Source organism: Glycine max, chromosome 11, assembly GCF_000004515.6.
Source record: "Glycine max cultivar Williams 82 chromosome 11, Glycine_max_v4.0, whole genome shotgun sequence".
Classification (NCBI taxonomy): domain Eukaryota; kingdom Viridiplantae; phylum Streptophyta; class Magnoliopsida; order Fabales; family Fabaceae; genus Glycine; species Glycine max.
This window is the reverse complement of record NC_038247.2, coordinates 38,762,359-38,782,883: the sequence shown is the minus strand read 5'-3', so window position 1 is coordinate 38,782,883 and position 20,525 is coordinate 38,762,359. Positions and strand designations below refer to the sequence as shown.

Below are 20,525 nucleotides of genomic sequence, written 5' to 3'. Positions count from 1 at the left end.
AAACTAATGTTATTAATAATTTTCAGATAATGTCCGTTAAAAATTATTACAAAAATGGTCCTTTTGAGAAGTATCCCTTTGTGAAGAACTATTTCCTTTTTATGCTCGATTTTTCTCATTTTGTTGCATGAATGCTAAAATTAATACTCCACGTGAAAGAAAAGATAAAGGAACGGACTCAAATTTGAGTCACTTTGGACTACATCAATATTTTTCACCATCCAATCTAATCTAATTATAAGTTATAACTAACTCCACGTGAAAGGAGATGTTGGGCAAATTTTGTAGTATTTTTTTTAGTTGGTTGAATACGTATCTTAGAACCAAAACATATACGGCCGCGTCCACTGTACTAGTACCATTCTATATACCTGTTTTGGACGTTAACCCCTCATTAGTTTTAGACCAATCATCGTACTATGCACCATGCAGCATCATTAAACGTCTTAACTCACAATATACACTTTTTATCTTCTGGCCCACGATAGTATGCACTTACAACACAACACCTTCCCGTTTTCCTGATTTACAGTTTTACACCATTCACTTGGCCAAACCAAATTATATATATATATATATATATGAACATATTGCGTTTTTTTTTATATTTTTGTTTCAAAACACATTACAATAAAAAATATATATGAACATGTTCCTGTTTTATTTCTATATTTTTTCTATATAGAAAATTTACTTTTATATGAGCACTCTTATATATCATACACTTTACTGATATTCTTTCTTTCTTTTTATCTGTCTTTCTATCGTGTTATATCACATATCATGTTTAAATTTTTTTCCCGTGTGTCAAATAACACTTAAATATCCATGAATTATTTTCTAAAGAAGTATTAACAACACACCTTAATATATTCTCTATTATAATTTACAAATTACTATTGAAACTCATAAAAAATGTGTTAGTAACAAAATATTTATCATTTCAAGAATAAAAATCAAAACAAAAACAATGTTGATCTAGTGGGTAAGAATCAAATTATTAGAAAGTCCTATTTCACTACCCATATATTTATTTGATAATTTTACTTAAAACCAATGTTAAGTTGAAATCTAATATAATATTACAGTCTATTATTTATTCTGGTTGTAATCTAATAGGCTCGCCTGTCTCAGATTTTAAGATGTAACTTATAAGAACACATATAAGTACTTTGTAAGTGATTGGTGAGTTCCACAAGTAACGACCCACAGCTTGTACAATGAAACGGGGCAAACCCAAACTACCCGTTTTTCTGTTGACTCCGCCACCCATTTTATTTTGTCTGCAATTTGGGCATTTGGCGAATCAGTATTCATTGAATGCCCCTCGTAATACCCCCAACCCCAACCTTTCTATATACTTAATTCTGGTTGTTTTCCGCTCATCTACCTCACCCACACTTCTCTCTCTCTCTCTCTCTCTCTCTCTCTCTCTCTCTCTCTCTCTCAATATATATATATATATATATATATATATATATATATATATATATATATATATATATATATATATATCACCATAAATTCAATGCTCTTCTCATTTTCCTCATAAACAGCTTTCTCGTCTCGTATCACAGTAGTAGTATCTATCTCATCATTCCCACTTCCCAATATGGAATGCTGCATAATCTCCAGGCTCAAGACCCAACCCATATGGTTCGCGCTTCTCTTTATTGTGGGATTGTTAACGATTCTCAAATTGGCATTCGTTGTTCTCAGATGGGTCTACGTCAATTTCCTCAGACCACCGAAGAATCTCAAAAAGTACGGATCTTGGGCCGTGGTTACTGGACCCACCGACGGCATTGGAAAGAGCTTCGCCTTCGAGCTCGCTCGCAAGGGCTTGAACCTCGTCCTTGTCGGAAGAAACCCCGACAAGCTCAAAGACGTGTCGGATTCCATCGCGGCGAGGTTCGGAAAAACCGAGGTTAAGACCGTCGTGGTTGATTTCTTCGGGGATCTGGACGAGGGCGTCAAGAAGATCAGCGAAGCGATTCAAGGGTTGGAAGTTGGAGTGCTCGTTAACAATGTGGGTGTTTCGTACCCTTACGCGAGATTCTTCCATGAAGTGGACGAGGGGCTTCTTAACAACCTTATTAAGCTTAACGTTGTTGGAACTACTAAGGTAACGCAAGCTGTTCTTCCCGGGATGCTGAAGAGAAAGAAGGGTGCGATTGTTAACATGGGTTCTGGAGCTGCTATTGTTATTCCTTCGGATCCTCTTTATGCTGTTTATGCTGCCACCAAAGCGTGAGTTTTTTATTATTGCAATTGTTGTTGTGTTTCCTCTTTGTGATATGTTTTGTTGTTTGTTGAGGTTTTTTGTGATCCCTTGTTTCAGGTACATCGATCAGTTTTCGAGATGTCTCTATGTTGAATACAAGAGGAGTGGAATTGACGTTCAGTGTCAGGTATTGTGCTGTTCTTTTGAGTAGTTAGCTTCTTGCTTGCTTAGCACTCTTTTATTGGATAGAAAGTATCATTTTTCCCCTTTTTTCTTCTTCTTAATTCCACATATCAAGTTTCAGCCATTTAGTTTAGTTATTGATCTGTATTCGAGCTGAATAGCTCTAGTCTCAAGTGTTTTAAATTGCGGTTGTGGTCGTGGTTTTTGTTGTAATTCTTAAGATAAAGGTTTTAAATTACGGTTGCAATTTCGTCCCGGTGCTTGATATCGCGGGAAATTGACTGCAGTCAATGTGGCTACAATTGTGGTTATGCTACTGAGGCAGTCTTGCAAAGGAGACCCAAAAACTTTGGTCTTTGCAGTTGAAATTGCAATCATGGACTGTTTTTTAAAACCTTTGTTAATATTGTAGAAATTATGGACATCCGCTGATATGGCCATGGGAGACCCAAAAATCTTTACGTTACGGCTGAAATTTCTGTCACTGACCCTTTTTTTATATATATATAAAACCTTTTCAAACTAAGTCAATTGGAGTTTTCGGGTGATGAAAAGAGAGGATAAGCCTTGGTGGACTTGCCTTTTTCATTTTTATTTTTTTTATATATGAGAATTGAAGAGAGTGGTAGGAGTTTACAATAATTCACACATCCTACTCAACCAGCTGAGCTAGACCTCTTGAACATTTTCCTTTTTCATTATTATGGGCTTTAGCAGGCTGGAACTATTATCGTACTGTAGAACTTTTATTTAATTTGGTGAAGGCAGGTATGGTTATAAATCTTGATGAAAGTTGAAGATATGTTGTGATTCTGTTTAATACTGATATTTGTGTACAATTTGTTCATGATAAGAATTCTAGTCCGTGTGTTTGTATCTGTGTGTAATTTTTTTCAACCATTGCCATAGGTAGGTGGTAGCAACTGCACTTGTTTTTTTCTCTTTAGCTTATTTTGATGCTTTGTTTTAATGTTACGTGGGTGCTATGGTGTGGCATCCTATTTTGTTTTTTTTTTCTGGGGTTACCGTTGTATTTTGTTCTTGTATACCAAGTTTGTCCGGTCAATGTTTTGGTTTTCTTCTGCAGTTGGAAAACTGTCCACCTAAATAATCTGTGTAGGAAAGAGTTGACTCTGTGGAAATAGATTGGTTTGCTGTTAAAGTTGACTATACTTGCTATGATTTTTTGTCATTTCTGATTGAGATTTTCCTGATGCAGGTTCCATTATATGTGGCAACCAAGATGGCATCAATCAGGAAATCTTCATTCTTTGTTCCATCAACAGATGGCTATGCCAAAGCAGGTGTGAAATGGATAGGCTATGAGCCTCGCTGCACACCATACTGGCCGCATACTCTTCTTTGGGCCGTGGCGTGCTCATTGCCTGAGTTTGTCGTCGATGCTTGGCGCCTGTGGTTTTGCTTGGGTATTCGAAAGAGGGGACAGCGCAAGGATTCCATGAAGAAGGAATAAAAGGATGCTTGGTTCTGCTGTGTAGGCAAATAGATGCTCTACTCATCTCATACATATGCAGATTGTTAGCTGATTAAGGATTCCAAGTTCCTGCTGCGTTCCTGATTTTCATCATACTGTTGTTACTCTTTTGTGCTAGTATCAGTTGTGTGGCATATTCTTTTTACTCACCCGTTTTGGGTGTTTCTGTTCACTGTTTTAGTAGTGTGTTGAACTGATATGATATATTGGCATATCGCTTAACCCGGTTTTCTCTGGTGTCATTCCTTCCTTTTCTCTTATTCTGAGCTTTTGGGAAGCCTTTGTGCTTCAAGTGAAAACTGAGCAGGAAATTAAACTGAATAAATGATTGATCACATTTTGAATTAAATTTGCTTATTTACTTCTTTTTTTTTATCTATAGGAATTAAAAAATGAGTAAAAGAAGGTTTATACTACTCTCTTGGTATTGTTCACTTAGGTTATGCTTTTGTTTGGTTCAAATTATTAATTCAAAACTTTTGTATTTAAATCTATGTATGTATTCTGCTATAAACCAAAAACTTCTAAATAAAAGCATTAAAAGAATAATGAGACTTTTTAATTTATTATTTTTTTATTATAATTTAAAATAAAAAAGAATAACATAAATAGTATTAGATCTTGTTTTGATTATTTTAATGTATTTTAAAAAAATAAATTACATTACATGAATAATATTATATTAGGATAAATTTAAATTTGTGTTGATATGAAACTTTTTAATTTATTAATATAGCTTTACAATTTAAAATTAATTTAAGATAAAAAAATCACATGGAGATAAGAAGAGTGAGAGAATATTCACCCAAAAAAAATCGAAGGGTGAGAGAATTTTCCTACTCTAAGTGATTGTTAAAAAATTACAATCAAAAGAAGAAAGAAAAAAGAAAATAGATAATGAATTAATTGAGGGAGTAAGAAAAATTAGAGTTTCACTTTCTAAGTTATATACAAACAAGGGAAGAAAATTGTTTCATTCATCTTTCAAAAAAAAAAAAAAACCATTAATTGATAGAAGAATTAAGGGGGCGTTTCTTTGATATTATAGAAGTTTTGGTTTTATGAGAATTATAGATTGAATTTTTTTTATATCAATTTTAAAATAATAACATTTATGAAAAATGATGTTTCTTGAAAATATTTTTTAATCGGTTTCTCAAAAAAAAAATTCATAGGAAGAATGAGAATCTTATTTTTTTCAAGTAACTTTTTTTACTAAAATAAAAATATTATCTTACCTTTTATTAAATTATTTAATATGATAAAAATATCATGTAACTTTTTAATTTCCATGAAATTTATCTTAAAATTTATTTAAATGATCAACCAAATAAATTTTATTCATTCTAAGAATATAATTTATAGGATTCATGATTTTTGAAAATAAAAAAAAAAAAATCTCCTACCAAACACCCTAAAGTGATAAAATGAGTTAGATAATATGAAAGATTTAAAGTAATTCATACATTCTATTCAATTAGCTTAGATCTTTTTATATTTTGATATTTCTATTTAAATGCACACAAGATAAATTTTAAAAAAAATAACTATAATGATATTTATATAAATAATTTAATTTTTTAATGAATACAAATTTTTATCCATAAAAATTGATTAGTAAAATTTATAACAAGTCACACGTATATTTTGAATGAAAGTATCAAGTTTTTTTTCATAATAAAGAATACGTAAAAGGCTGAGAAAAACAAGTTAACTCATTAACAACAAAATTATAAAAGTTGATTAATTTTTATTTTGAAAAAAATGCAAAAGTTAATCGTAATATATAAGTGTAAGGATGGAAGGGTATATAACCTGAAGCAGAGGCGAAGTGGCGCCGTGCCGTCATGCCATAAACCCCAGAGCGCATGGCGACTTCGACTCCTAAAACCAACGTCGTTTTCATAGACACCAACCTCGATACCCACTTGGCCCTCGTCGTTTCCGACCTCGACACTGTCTCCAACCTCAAAAGTAATATTCTTTTTCTTGTTCTTTTTTAATCTCTTCTTCAATTTTTAGTGACTTGTTCTGGAACAATTCATAATGTTTCTCTTCTTTTATAGTTCATGCAGATCCTTCTTTCATCTTCTTGTTAACAGTTTTTGTTCTTAGTATATCGGTTTTGGTTCTATGTTCTTAATAGTGATGACCTTTTATTTAACTTTAAATGCATTTCTTTATGTAGAGAGTATTCTGTCGGAACATCCCTTATGCTTTCCGAAAATTGGGAAAATTCAGATTCATGGGATAAAGGTAGGTATTTTACCACTGTTCAAACCTTGGCCTTGTCTTGTTCACTATATGTACAATTAAACTTTATGTTTTTTTATTTGATATAATAGGTTGAGCGCAAGGGGTACTTTTACCACCTTACAGATTCCATGCCTGTGAGAAGTGCCTTCAGTGGTGTCAAAGAGAGCTGGTTTCTCACTGTTGATGTTTCTGTGTTGAGGGAGTGTGCTCAGAATGACCAATTATTTTCTCTTGGCATTGCAAATAATGCTTTGACTGTTGGTTCTCCATCCAAGAGGGGGTGCACCTTTGACAATTTCAAGTTGCCTCAGTTGGACAATAGACCAGTTGAAAATGAAGAAATTCCTGTTGCTAGTCCACATGTTTTGAAACATACTGGCAAAGGAGTTAAGTCATCTGGCCACCACGACACTGGAACCCCATTACCTGGTTCTATTCCTGAGACGGAGGACCATTGCTTTGTAAATCGCAAACTGCCAAGTTTGAATACTGAGTGTGAAGTAGATGGATCTGGTAAAGGCATTAAGGATGATCGTAATGTATGTGAAGAGGCTCCTGTATCAAGTGCAAAGAAAATACGAAAGAGTAACAGGAAAAAACAAGACATGGTGCAAGATGATAATTCAAAAGATGCTGCTGCTGTAGACAATGCTCTTAGTTTTCCATCCAAAAGGGCATCCAGTGCAAATAATGAACTTCCAGGTTCACGTATTGAATGCGAGGTAGATGGAACCAATGAAGGCATTAAGGATGCTTGTATTGTACATGAGGAGGGAAATTGTAAATCTGTATCAAGTGTGAAGAAAAAACAGAAAGGTAAAAGGAAAAAAGAAGATGCGGTGCAGCATGACACTTCAAAAGTAAATGATTCTTCTGTTGTTGGATCTGGTGATTATACAATTCAGCAGGATATTCAGGTAGTAGCAAATCCTTCAGAGGATGCAGATAAAGAAGTAATTAAGGAAACTGAAATTTTAAAGGAGCATCAGCACGCTGATGGCAGCAATAATAACACTAAGAATGACATTGATGTTGCTGCATCTGCAAATAAGAAGCATAAGAAAAGGAAGAGGTCTTTGACTGTTGATTCTAAAGAAATGTTCAAGGTAGAGACAGCAATTCAGAAGGATGAAATGCATAAGTCTGATGAAGCACATAAGGAAAGGAAAGAATCAAAAGAGCAGTTTGAACTTAAAAATGAAAAATCTAGGGATGATGTTGAATATAAGCAAGATCAGGTAACTGAAGACATTTTAAATACTGGACCTCCTGCAAAGAAAAAGAGGAATGGCAAAGAGAAAAGTGGAGAAGAAAGTTTGTCCAAGGCAAACTTGATTAATGATTTCAATGTAGACAGTACTTCTCACCACATTTTGGAGGACCAACAGAAGATTAAAAACAGCAATGCTGACCAATCAGCTGAACATTTTGATGACACTAATCCACCGCGAACTAGTGTGCGGGGTAGGAGGAAGAAAGGGAAGATAAATTCATCAAATCCATATGAAACACCTGTAGTTACTTCTTCCAGGAAAGATGAAGAAGCAGATTGTTCCAGTATTCAAAGAGGTGTTCAGAAGGAAATATCCGAAGATGGCCTATCCTCTAAAGGTGATACTACTTGCAAACGGGTGAAAATAGAAAAGTACCTGCCTTTTAGGTGCTAACCCTGATTCATGTTAAGATTAGTTTGATATGTTTATTTTTAATGAGATCAAATTAATAAAAGAAGTCAATTTTAGAATTGTGAAAGAAATATTTTATCTATTACTGATGTCTTTTCTTTTTTGGGGCAGATCTTGGTATGAGCAAAGCTACTATTAACAACATGGAGACTGGAACAGATGCATGCAAAGAAGGCTTTCAATCTACGGAAAGAACAACAGCAAATTATAAAAACCATTCTGACATTGGAATAAAAGCACACACTGCTGATGTGGATGAGCCTATGGAGCTGACTGAGAATAATGAGAATGTTGTCCTTGATCAATGTCATAAAAATGAAGCTGATCAGATTGAGGGAGCTGAGGAAGGAAGAGAAGTATCACCACATAATGATCCTAAGTTAGTGCAGTTGGAAAAGTCCACATCATCCAGCCAGGATAAAACAGATGCAAACATCGGAGAATTAAATGTGACTTCAAAAGGTGTGGATGTCAATGGAATGACTGAACCTATAAAATCAGTGAAGGAAAAAAGGACGAGAAAAGCTAAGAATTCAGGTGGAGGGTCTGCACTTAGAGAAGGTATTGGCCTTGTGGATGCTTCTGAGCATGAAACTGTTATTATGAAATCTCTTAGTGCAAAAAATTGTGATCCTAAGTCAGGAAATACAGAGACAGAGGAGAACCCTTTAAATCAAACAGAAGGGGGGAAAAATCAGCAGGAGAAAGTGCAAGGGACTTCTGATAAGGAAGATGATTCTGGTGTTGATAATGCTGATTCCTTGGAACAAATTAAAACTAAATCTAATGCTGAACACATGGACAAGAGACAGAGAAAGAAATCAAACAGCAAACAGACTTCAACCTCAAAGAGCATATCAAGTATGCTAACAAAAGATCAAGTTCTTGATAGCAAGAAGCCATCACCATCTTCTGGCAGTGGAACACATGGCAAACCTTCAGTTGCAGTGACAAAGAAGAGTAAATCTACAAGCACGAAGTCCACTAACAAATCAAGCAAAACAAATTTGGAACTGGTGGAAGACTCTGTTAGACTTGAACTTTCTGATTCTCGGTTTAATTCTGGGGGTAAAGATGCTGCCCAGCATTCAACATGCTCTCCTGGAGAGAAAGATGATGATAACTTGGAAGCAATAAATGGACATACTCATGCTGAGGATTTAAGCTCCTCACAGCAATTATCATCAAAGGAAAAGCTTGATGTAAGGAGTGACCTTGGTAAGAAGGTTCCAAATGTACACAGGACTGGACAAGATTCAAAATTGTCTGGTAGATCTGACAGGGCTGTGTCCTTAATTGGAGAAAACAGAAAGGCTCATGTCAATGCTTTTGGGAAAAGTATGGATTTGGAGAAACAAAGAAAACGTGCTCCTGTATCAAACTTAAAGCTGGAAGGTTCCATAAAAATGGTTCAAAATAAAGCAGGAAAAGCTTCTGGGAACAACGTTCGTGGAGTTGCAAGTAAAACACAACAAGAGAAGAGCTTGTTATCAGGAGCAATTTTCAAGGATGACAGTAGCAGCACCTCTGAAGATGAAGTTGATAATTCTGATGCCAGCACTAGAACTCCATCATATAATCCACTGATGTCTGATTTTTCTGATGGGGATAGCAGTTCAGGTCTGAATTCACAAGTAGATGGTATCTGTAATATATTTTAAATTTTTATTTGGGAGTGTGCCTTTATGATTTAATAAGTTGATACAATGTGTATAAATATTCTTCAATCTCTGAGTGGCTGGGTTGTTGTTGGACAAGTGAGTTTCTGCTGGGTTAGTTGGAGTTACCTTTTTTTTTTATTATCTTTCTGAGATCTGGAAATATTCTTCATGATCATATTTATCAAGATTGAAAATGTTGTAATTTCTGAAGTAGAGATGGAAAGCTTGCTTGTTCCCCACTAATTTTGAGAATACTATATGTTTTTAAGTTATTACTTTGTTAGTGTTGGAAGATGAATGAACAATCATTATTCTTGAAATTTGGATTTAGAGCTTAACTCAACTCTATAAATTCGGCTTGTAAGGTGAGTACGACTTAAGCCTTATAGGGACTACATTGGCCATATCTCTAGCTGATGAGGGATCTCAACACACTCCCTCTCATCTGGGATTGGACATCTGAGTGTGGAGAAATGTGAGTGACCCAATCAATAACAACACTTCCCTGCTGCCTAGGAATAGAAATCTAAAGTGTAGACAAATATGGATGACCCAATAACATTCTAGGATAAACTTTGATACATCTAAGAATTTGGACTTAAGGCTTAACTCAACCCCACAAAATTAGCATGTAACGTGAAGACTGCCTTAGCCTTATGAGGACTACATTGGCTATATTTCTAGTCAATGAGGGATCTAACAGTTTATAATTCAGAATTTTGTGATTCTGATTGATACTTGTTCTTTTGTATTCCAAGAAATTATAGGCGGGCGGTCAGAATAGTTTATGTATATTTGTAGCTCACCACTTTCCTCTAGATTGGTAGTGGAAACTATTTCTCTGACAACTACTTCGTACTTAGTGCATTGCTGATAGCCACTGTTTTTCTTATTTGTTAAATCTATGGTATTAATATCCACTATTCCGTTTTTATCTTTTTGTTTTCCTCTAGAATATGTATCTTGTTATGCCTTTTTTAATTTTGATGTTGGAATTGATGACAAGCTTGAATTAAAGATTTATATATGGAATGCTCAGTTTGTCTTGTTTCTTCATAAAAATGGTGATGCTACAATTTGGAACCAATTTCTTTCATTTTTTTTTATCAGTTTCATATGGTGGGAGAAGTCAGGAAAATGGTGCAAGAAGTTCCGTAAAAGCAAGGTAAGTTAATGAATTGCATTTCTGACCAATAACTGTATTTTTCACATCGAAACAGAACATAGCTAGAATTACCGTGAGTATTTTCTTTTGGCCCTATATTGGTTTTTGGCTATTTACATGAGTAACGAAAATTAGAGCTGTAGTGTATCTTTAAAAATAAATTGGTCATTTTGTTTAAGTTTATTGTATAAATGTGTTTAAACGATAAGATCTGATCACTCAATTAGAATGTGTAATCTTTCAGATGGGTGGTTTATTCATAGTTAATTGGGCCATTCACATCCACCCTTGTGGGGGAGATGCAAACTAATTACCTTGTTCTCATGCATCAGGGGCCATGATTTGTTGCTCTATCCTCCAAAAAACATGAATCTGTATCAAAAGATTTTCATCTACTTGTTTTTGTCTTTAGCCGGTTTTAAAATCCCATTCTTTCATAACATCATTACAGAAAACACTAGTTTTTTGGAGCTTTTCTTTTGTTTTAGGTTTCATGATCATTCATGTATCATATTGCATATTTGACATAGCAGTAGGCGAGTTCTGAAATTGTTCTTTGGTCAGCTTTTCAGGCACAAAAGGGATGTCAATCGATGATGTTCTTAGAAGCTCAAGCAGGTTTAAGAAGGCCAGAACAGCCTCTCTTTTGGAAGAGACTCAAAGCCAGCCCGAATTTGTTCCAGACAGCCTGGCCGAGTAATCACACATTTCAGCAGAAGAAAGGAAAAAGGACACGTAACCACAACAGTGGTATTTTTGTTCATTTTTGTGTCCTTACAGAGCTCTCTGTCTCTCTGTTTGTTGCCCTATTACTTTGTAGGTTTATATCTGGTTCTTACCATTCCATAATCCAAACAGAACATTATTTTGCCGTGTAAGAGTGTTTACCAATCAAGTTGGTGACTTATGTCACGAATCTAGTTTAAGGAGAACAATGTGATATATTACTACTACAATTTATATGTTACACTAAATTACTTATATCCGTTGTGATGTATCTTTCAATTCTGTTGATGATTAATCTTTGCTGAAATTTTTTACTGATAACCTTTAGTAGAGTTTTCTTTTCTGAACACATTTTTTCTACTTATGAGAATGAAACTTGAAGCAGTTTTATATTGAGAGAGAGAGAGAGAGAGAGAGAGAGAGCAATAGATACAAGTTACAAGCAGGAAGTGGTACAAGGAAAAAAGCATTGGAACGAATCGGGTGCACAAAATTCCATTCCCTTAGCCTTAGCATAGCAAAGTCACTCTACTCGGATCTCATTCTGTTAAGCTGGTTGAGTGCCGGTTGCAAAATGTTGTACAGAACCCAAACAATCGCTGGTGTAACCACAAACAGCAGAAGCTGTCCCCTGTTGTCACTGGCAGCAGCATCGGCAATCATAGCAATCTCACTAGCCGACGCTTCTGGGCCGGACATCATGCCCGATGCACAGAGCCCTAGCCCGAGCCCAACGATGACCCCCTTGCTGTTACGCATGCGGTTCAGTTGGTTCAGTGCTGGCTGCAGAATGTTGAACAGCACCCACGCTATGGCTGGAATCAACGGCAACAACAATGCCAGCCCGCGGTTATCACCTTCGGCTAATTCAGCAATTTGCGATGCAGCTAAGGCTGCGTCGCAGTTTGCGAGTGAGGAGAATATTGCGCCTGCGATGGCAGTGCCTGCTGTGGAAGTTGAGACGTGGGAGGTTAGGCCCTTTGGGAGGTTCTGAAGGGAGAAAAGGGAGAGGGTGGGTTTTGAGGGTGGGAGCTTGGGGTTGTGCAACTTGTGTGATGACCCTGTTGTGTTGATGCACTTTGAGTTGATCATAGCCATTGTTGTTGCTATGGTTGCTGCCATTATGGAACTTGAATGCAGAGTGTCGAGGCAAAGAGAACACAGAGGAACTTGGCACGTCTATTAACTACACTTTGGAAGAATGTAGATGAGAATTCATGTGGAGAAATTTGGTCCAATAAGATTGTGATATCTGGATTCTACTCTTATCCGAATAGTGTCATTCGTGAGATTTGTACCTCATGTTCCTATGTTTCTTATCACTTCACATGCTTACACAAATGCAATAATATATACTAATGTAATGTCTTGCTAATGCTCGGGAGACTTGTTAAAATATATATGCAAGGATTCAAGTAAACTACCATTTTAATAATCTCTCAATCACATTAATCCAAAAAAAAAAGTGATATATTTAGGAATTAACATGATAATAAGTAAGTAGTTAAATTCAAATATTTAGATGGAAAAAAAAATTAAAATCTTAAAAATTTATTTAAAATTGTCTTAATTTTAAGAACTAATGAGAATGATGTAGACAAAAATAGTGATTTGCTTGGGATGACTTACCGTTTAGCCTGCAAGCATGAAATAGTATGTGTTTAGTTGGGCTTCGCTCAGTTCACATAGAAACTACGAATGCAAGCCCAAATCATTGACGGGCTCAAGTCAAACAGTCTAATATAATGTCTTGACTTTTGACTCCGATGGAGTATTTTTTTTTCTTCTATATATATCGAGATTAGATTTTTTGAGTCTGATTTTGTCACGTTACAAAGGTGATAATATGTTCGGTGCCGATGTACATCAATCATATAGTTTGAAAAAAAAAATGATCACGTGAAATTAAGAAAGCATGATGAAACCTAGTTAGGAGAGTTGACCAAAAAAAGAAGTAGAAAATACTAGGATTAGTGTAATTATTTTATACTGTTTTTAAATTATAAATTCATGTATATAATATATATATTATTTTTTACAATAATTATCTTAGTGATTTTAATAATAATTTTAATTAATTAACAGCATAGATATATATATATTTTTTTACAGTAACAGTTTATTACAGTTTTTCTAGTTTCTAGAGTGGTGATATTTTATTTTTATATTTGTTAAATATGATATTGGTGGGCCCTTTGAATTTCTAAAACCCAAGAAAGGAGGAGAGGAACTCCAACAATATCACCACAATCTCTTCGCATTTGTGTTGCGCTGCTGCTATCTACTTTCAACCGAACCGGGGAGTACTTTGTTTCTTTTATTTCTTCCTTTGAACCGTCCGGTTCGTTGCGAACCGAATATCATGGCAGCTCTGTTACCTTGCGCGCCGAACATAGTCTATGGTCCGTTGTTGGGGAACCGGAGCACGAGCCACCTCCCGCACCGACCTCACTCCCATGCTTTCTCCGGTTCGACCACCAGACACTTTCTTCGCGGTTCGCTTACCGTCGCCCGGTTCGGATTCAAACCCGATTTCTTGCCCGAGCCGGATGAAGCTGAAGGCGTTCTCAGAGAACTGTTCGGCCGAGCGGAGGGACTTCTTTACACGATTGCCGATGCCGCCGTTTCTTCGTCTTCTTCTTCTTCTTCCGATACGGTTGCGGCTTCCTATGCCGCCAAACAGAGCAACGATTGGCTTTCCGGAATTGCCAATTACATGGAGACGGTTCTCAAGGTATTGCTCCCTCAAGCTCCGAACTCTTCGATTTGATTTGGTTTTCTTGATGAGTGAAATCCAAACTGCAATTTGAATTGTCAATTTATCATCGCACTGGACGGAGCTTGTGATTCTGTGTTTGGAGAGAATGTAATTAGAATCATAGAATGGAAAAGTGGAATAAGATTATAGCTCTCTACAGTGTGCAATTATTGCTAGTTGTAGGTAGGATAGGGTTCCAGTGCGGTTGGTTTGTGGTATTCGCTGTTGTAGCTGAGAAATGCGAAATATCATTATTTCCACTTTGATTCTAGCGATTTAATTTCCCGTACTAGGTCTAGTTGCCACAGAAAGGACTTTGAAGTTATGATGATGATAACGAGCATGTTTGGTTTTCAGTTCAAAATTACGTTTGAGGCAAAAGTAATTCTGCCAAAGGATCAGGACTCTTGCTCCTGCGCTCATTTTACTTTTATTCGTTGGACTTACATTGGAATGTGCACCGCAACATTACCAACTGCAAACCAAACATGCACAATTTTGCATAGTAATGAAGTAATTTATTCCGGTCAAATTTCACCTTGTATAAGTTTTACTGTTTGAAGACTGCTAACTTGACAAACTTAATCAAAGAAAGTTGCAGTTTATTGTTATCAGTCATGCATGAAGTATTATTCTTATAGAGTAGAATGATTAACAGGAGGATATAGCATTGCTTGTGATTTATTGTTATGTGTGAATTAGATTGCTATTTTGATTCAAAATTGTACTTTTATAAGTACACACGGGTCTACTTTTGCGATTACATACTGTTTCAGTAATTCTGAGGGGAAGTAATTTACATTTTTTCAGGTACTCAAGGACGGGCTTTCTGCTTTGCATGTCCCGTATGCTTATGGTTTTGCAATTATACTGCTCACGGTTCTTGTAAAAGCTGCCACTTTTCCATTAACCAAAAAACAGGTTTGTATGTACTATGTAGTTGTTGAAATGTGTTGAAAATCATCAGTAACTATGTAGTTGTTGAAATATGTTGAAAATCATCAATACAGGCCGTGATCTTTTGAATCTCATACATTTATCACTGTTAACTGACTATTATTGCTTTTGACATTAAAAAACTTGGTAATAGATAGAATATTCTTCCATTTATCATATTCATCATGATTCAGTTACATAAAATTCTGAGTGATTATTCTCAGGTAGAATCTTCCTTAGCTATGCGAACTTTGCAACCACAAGTAAAGGCCATCCAGCAGCGTTATGCTGGTGATCAGGTATTTTAAGTGTTACTTTCTCCAATAAAATCTCTTTTATAACAATTAAACTACTGCAGGAACTACCATTGGGTAAATATTTAGATATTGCCTGGAAACTTTAACCATAGAAGCATGACTTTCATCCTTGATTTGATTTTTAAACTCCATGGATCTCTTTTGATTTTTTACGAATCCTATCAAATTGAGCAGGATTTGTGAGAATTGATTCATTTTACCCTTACTGAATATCCTTGTTGATAAAATAAAAATCAATTTCATTTTTATGAGTTCCAAACATAGGATTTGATTTTAAATCAGTTCAAATCCCATTTTTTATAAAAGGGTTCTATCATAGATTTTTTTATTTAGAAATCTAATCAAATAATTTGCTACTTTTGAGGATTCCAAACATTTTGACTCTGCAACCTCTAACGAATGGAATTCTATAAAATAGTTCAAATGTGAAGATTTATATATTGTCTTCTTGCAGGAGAGAATTCAACTCGAAACTGCTCGGTTGTATAAACTAGCCAACATTAATCCTCTAGCAGGTATTCATTCCGTTATTGCCCTTGCTGCAAATGATTTATTGATATTTCTTTTGGCTTTGAGGATGGTGCCTTCCGAAGCTTTCATATCACAAGTGTTGTTGTTTTCCAAGTTATTTCCATAATTTTCCTCCTAATGTTTCTTTGGCTATTCTATGGAACTATAAGCATTATCTGATTTTTTAAACATGAAGTTGGTAATTCTTGTTAGTATGTCTTTATTTTTTCCCAGGATGCCTGCCTACACTCGCAACAATACCAGTGTGGATTGGGCTATATCGAGCCCTTTCAAGTGTGGCAGATGAGGTATGCAGCTTGTAATGTTGATTGGATATTTGATAGTCAACTATACCATTTTTTGGGGTATATATGACTCTTATCTTCCATGGCTAATGTTATGCATTTGTCTGATATACAAAGGGGCTCCTTACTGAAGGCTTCTTCTGGATACCTTCCCTTGCTGGTCCAACTACAGTTGCAGCTCGTCAGAATGGCAGTGGTATCTCTTGGCTTTTTCCTTTCGTGGTGAGTATCTCTCATAGAAAGTAAACTTTCATATGTTATAGATATTAATTTTGTAATCTTGTGGTTTTTTGTTTTGCCATTTTTTTTAAGGTTATGCCATTGGCAACTTGATGTTATTTTCATTGTTTATAATAGGAGAATGCTTAACTCTCCATTGTTCTAATTGTGGTGCCCACTCTTATATAAGAAAAGTTCTTTGTCTGTCGCAAGTTACCCAGATCATAGGGAAGCCTCCACCTTTGGGGGTGCACAAATCACAATCTTATATGTACCAAAGTTGAATGCATTCTGGACTTCAGAGGGTGTGTTAGGTAAAATATATGCTTGTGAAAATATTCTCAAAGCAAACTGTGGCATATGTCTTAGTATAAGCTGGTGTGTGTGTGTGTGTGTGTGTATTGGTCCACTAGTGTCTCTAGTGTGGGTTACACAATGAGAAAAGGCAGGATAGCTGTGTAACAATTGAATGAATGCTTATGTTCAGTTTGTCAAGTGGGACAGATACTTTTAGAATTTTAATTCGCTTTCATTGATCTAGATTATTGTATGAAATTTGCCATATATTATTTTGGTTTTTGTTCACATTGTTGGTGATTTATTGCAGATTCTAGGTGGATATAAATGTGAATTTTGTTTTAATGTTTTTTTTTCTTTACTCCTTTGTCTTCAGGATGGTCACCCTCCCCTCGGATGGTCAGATACATTGGCTTACCTGGTCTTGCCTGTGTTGCTGGTCGTCTCTCAGTACATCTCTGTCCAAATAATGCAGTCATCACAGGTCAGTCATGTTGCATGCACAATTAAACCAGATGCATCTAGGTTCTGTTCTAATCCTAATTCTATTCATGAACCTTATTGTGCTTTATAAGAGTTTTATTATAGCTTTAAGTAGAATGCATTTCAAGCTGCTTGCCAATTAACACTATATGTTGGTATATTGGATTAATTTTGGCCTTTTTGTATCCATAGTGTGGCTACCTAACCAGATTACCTTTTCATCTAATATGTGGATTTACTTTATGTGTCAACACATTAAAGTGCATCTTTGTGTTTACATTGGTAGCTGAGTTATTTGTCATTTTCCATGTCAACTTCCAGCCTAATGATCCCAACATGAAAAGTTCTCAAGCCTTGACCAATTTCCTTCCATTAATGATTGGTTACTTTGCTCTCTCAGTTCCTTCTGGTCTTAGCCTTTACTGGTGAGCATAGGTAAAGCTTACAGTTGGTTTTGTTTATTTAACCTTATCTATCTATATTTACCTGTTATGTTTATGCTGTGCAGGTTAACAAATAATATATTGAGCACTGCACAACAAGTATGGCTTCAAAAGTTAGGAGGTGCTAAAAATCCTGTGAGGCAAGTCCCAGATGATATCATGAAGAATGACCTAACACAGGTTCAGAAGTCAATGTCTAAACTAAATTCCACAACAGCGGAAGAAGCCAGACTAAGTGAGAAAACATCAGAGGGGCCACAACCTGGTGAAAGGTTAGTAATTGTAGGTAGTTACACTCATTTCATATGCTATTTAGTTTATTTTCATCTGTTGTAATTGTGCTCCTGTTTCTGTTGCAGATTTAAGCTAATAAAAGAGCAAGAGGCAAGAAGAAAACAACAAAGAGAAGAAGAAGAAGAAAAAAGGAAAGCCTTGGAAGCAGCAGCTAGAGAAACTAAAGTAGACAAGACACTTGAGGAAACAGTTGAAGTGGAGAATCAAACTGGAGGTGATTTAGTTGTTGAAAAATCTCGGTCTTTGGCTTCAGATACTGATCCCTCCATATCTGGAGTAGTAAATGGTAATCCATTAAGTAAAGACTTGGAGGGAAATCAGAATTCTACATCTACATCTGAGACAGAAAATAATGAAGGTTCTGCTCATTTCAACAATGTTGAGATAAACGAGAAAATTTTAGACAAGGTATTATTGCACTCATGAATATAGGGCATTTTTCCTAATATTTATTTGTTAAATATACATTTGCTTCATTCGTGGATATGCTAGAATAAGAGATTATTTCTTAAAAAAAATGAATCAAACATGCATATTACTGTAAGGGCTGTAAGTAATTATTGATTGAATTTCATGTAAATTTTATTAAAAACAATAAATTCAATTTTTTAATAATTCCTATATAAAATTTACATTATAATGAAAATACATTAAAGAGGAGGTTGCTAATATACTCCAACCTGAGCAACCTCTTTTAGTTGGAGTATATTAGCATTGCACACCAAGATTTAATGACCAAAAACCTGGATTTCATTTAAATGCAACAACCTCCCTTAAGGGGAATTTAAGTGAACTCTTTTTCTTAAATAAAAAATTGAAAACTCTGCATTTTCCCACTTCTTCCCCAATATTTACTCATCTTCCCTCCATAGCCTTTCAGCATCCCACCATGAACAATTCATTTTATTTCAAAAAATTTAAAGAACAATCTCAGCATTTTTTTTCTCTCCATGTCTGGAGTAGTAAATGGACAACAAAAAGTTGCCTCATTTGATTTTGTAGCATATATTTGAAATGTATTTATGCAAAACAAAATATATATATATATATATATATATATGATCACTCACAAAATCAATATTTGGATTTTCAAATACACTAAATTATAGTGTGCAATATAATGCTAGTCTTGAGTTATGATTTGATACAAAGTCAGTGGATAATAAGTTGTATTTTTTTTTTCTTTTTTTCCCTTTATATTGTTTCTCTGGTGCTGAGAGGAACCATTCTTTTAGCATCAGCTTAAAAATTACAACCTCATGAATTGAACAATTATCAGTGGCTAATCCATAATTTTACAGGAACCAAGAGAAGTATTAACAACTACAACCACCACAAACAAACAACCTCCTGCGGAAGAGACAAAGGATTGACTATCTAAAAGAGATTGATCTGCTTGGAGATTGACTGGCCCAGTTGCCATCTATATGCCATATGGGAAACGCAACCTCCCTTTCAATTTGGGGTCTGCCTGGTTAAAGACTGTACATTGCCACAGAAATGGTGGAATGAATGAGATTCAATGTTTCTATATTGGCAGAGGGAGTGCTTGGATTTGATGGCTGATTTTACAGCCATATAGTGCTAGTTTGTATTATACTCTTTTTATCAATTTTCATTGACAAAGATGGATGAATTCCCATTAGAACAGATGTTTCACAATACCCTTTATAGTCAGCTTGTCATCTTTGGTACTATTTTTGTTTGTCACTGTAATGGTTCAACAAATGCAGGCCTGGGTCTGTATATCCCGGAGAAACCGTGATAGGAAAATATCCATAATGCTTTTTTTTCTCCTTAAAATATCGTCACGTAACAGGACTAAATAGTGGGCTTTTTATATTTTGTCGTGATATTTTTAGCTATTGACTTGCACAGTTGTACCAATTTTGACGGTTTAAAATGATGAGGTTTAATGGGAATTTATCCAAGCCATACCTTTGACGTGAAGTTAAGGTATATTTTCTTTGAGACACTAGTTTTTAGAAAGTAATAAGCTCATTGTATTTTAGTGCTTTAAGTCGTTGCCCCAGCAAAGTGAAGCTTTTGAATGCCATGTTCCAATTGTTGACGCAATTCTCCGCATTGGACGGATTGTTCAACACTTTCCTTGTTAATGTGGTCCATTGTGTGTTCAGCACACGCACTTTTGAGGTGGACGTTGCGTGTGTGCCTCAATTTCATTAGTTTTGTTGAATTGTACAAATGTTCTGGTTGACAACTATCCTATATAATAAAAATTTGTCTTAAATATATTTAAGATCACTGATAAATTATCAAATTTGATTATTTCGAGACTTTAAACATATTTAATCTTAAAACTTTTAACTGTCCTATGCCCCTATCCGCCTGTTATATTTTCAATTTGGAAACTATGATATGATAACGACATCAAGTTGGTGTGGCCTAAATTGACATACTCATGCATACGGCATCTCACGAGTATTCACAGTATTTGTCATTGGATTTGAATTAGTCATTTTATTTGTAACATGCCTACGTTCCTTATTCTGCTATTTTTCGTTTATGCGAGGCAATGTCGCTGGTACCGAAATACATTAAAAGTAG

The 20,525-nt window shown here is 35.3% G+C and overlaps 4 protein-coding genes across 4 annotated transcripts; 3 read left to right on the top strand and 1 right to left on the bottom strand.

Annotated features, from left to right (window-relative positions):
- Positions 1-1,508: 1,508 nt before the first annotated feature.
- On the top strand, positions 1,509-4,132 carry LOC100814139 (very-long-chain 3-oxoacyl-CoA reductase 1). The gene is made up of 3 exons (XM_003538530.5): positions 1,509-2,250; positions 2,342-2,411; positions 3,627-4,132. Exons 1-3 carry the CDS (start codon positions 1,613-1,615, stop codon positions 3,879-3,881), a joined length of 963 nt encoding a protein of 320 aa, XP_003538578.1. The 5' UTR covers positions 1,509-1,612; the 3' UTR covers positions 3,882-4,132.
- Positions 4,133-5,708: 1,576 nt separating this feature from the next.
- On the top strand, positions 5,709-11,650 carry LOC100800066 (midasin). Its single transcript, XM_003537503.5, has 6 exons — positions 5,709-5,876; positions 6,091-6,158; positions 6,248-7,769; positions 7,955-9,463; positions 10,615-10,669; positions 11,234-11,650. Exons 1-6 carry the CDS (start codon positions 5,771-5,773, stop codon positions 11,367-11,369), a joined length of 3,396 nt encoding a protein of 1,131 aa, XP_003537551.1. The 5' UTR covers positions 5,709-5,770; the 3' UTR covers positions 11,370-11,650.
- A 115-nt stretch (positions 11,651-11,765) lies between these two features.
- Positions 11,766-12,517, bottom strand: LOC100814665 (photosystem II core complex proteins psbY, chloroplastic). Its single transcript, XM_003538531.5, has one exon. It carries the CDS (start codon positions 12,515-12,517, stop codon positions 11,924-11,926), a length of 594 nt encoding a protein of 197 aa, XP_003538579.1. The 3' UTR covers positions 11,766-11,923.
- A 708-nt stretch (positions 12,518-13,225) lies between these two features.
- Positions 13,226-19,760, top strand: LOC100815190 (ALBINO3-like protein 1, chloroplastic). Its single transcript, XM_003538532.4, has 11 exons — positions 13,226-14,129; positions 14,964-15,074; positions 15,314-15,388; positions 15,861-15,921; positions 16,151-16,224; positions 16,339-16,443; positions 17,114-17,221; positions 17,542-17,645; positions 17,729-17,935; positions 18,023-18,365; positions 19,259-19,760. The coding sequence occupies exons 1-11, from the start codon at positions 13,758-13,760 to the stop codon at positions 19,328-19,330; spliced, it is 1,632 nt and encodes a 543-aa protein (XP_003538580.1). The 5' UTR covers positions 13,226-13,757; the 3' UTR covers positions 19,331-19,760.
- The last annotated feature ends 765 nt before the right edge of the window (positions 19,761-20,525 follow it).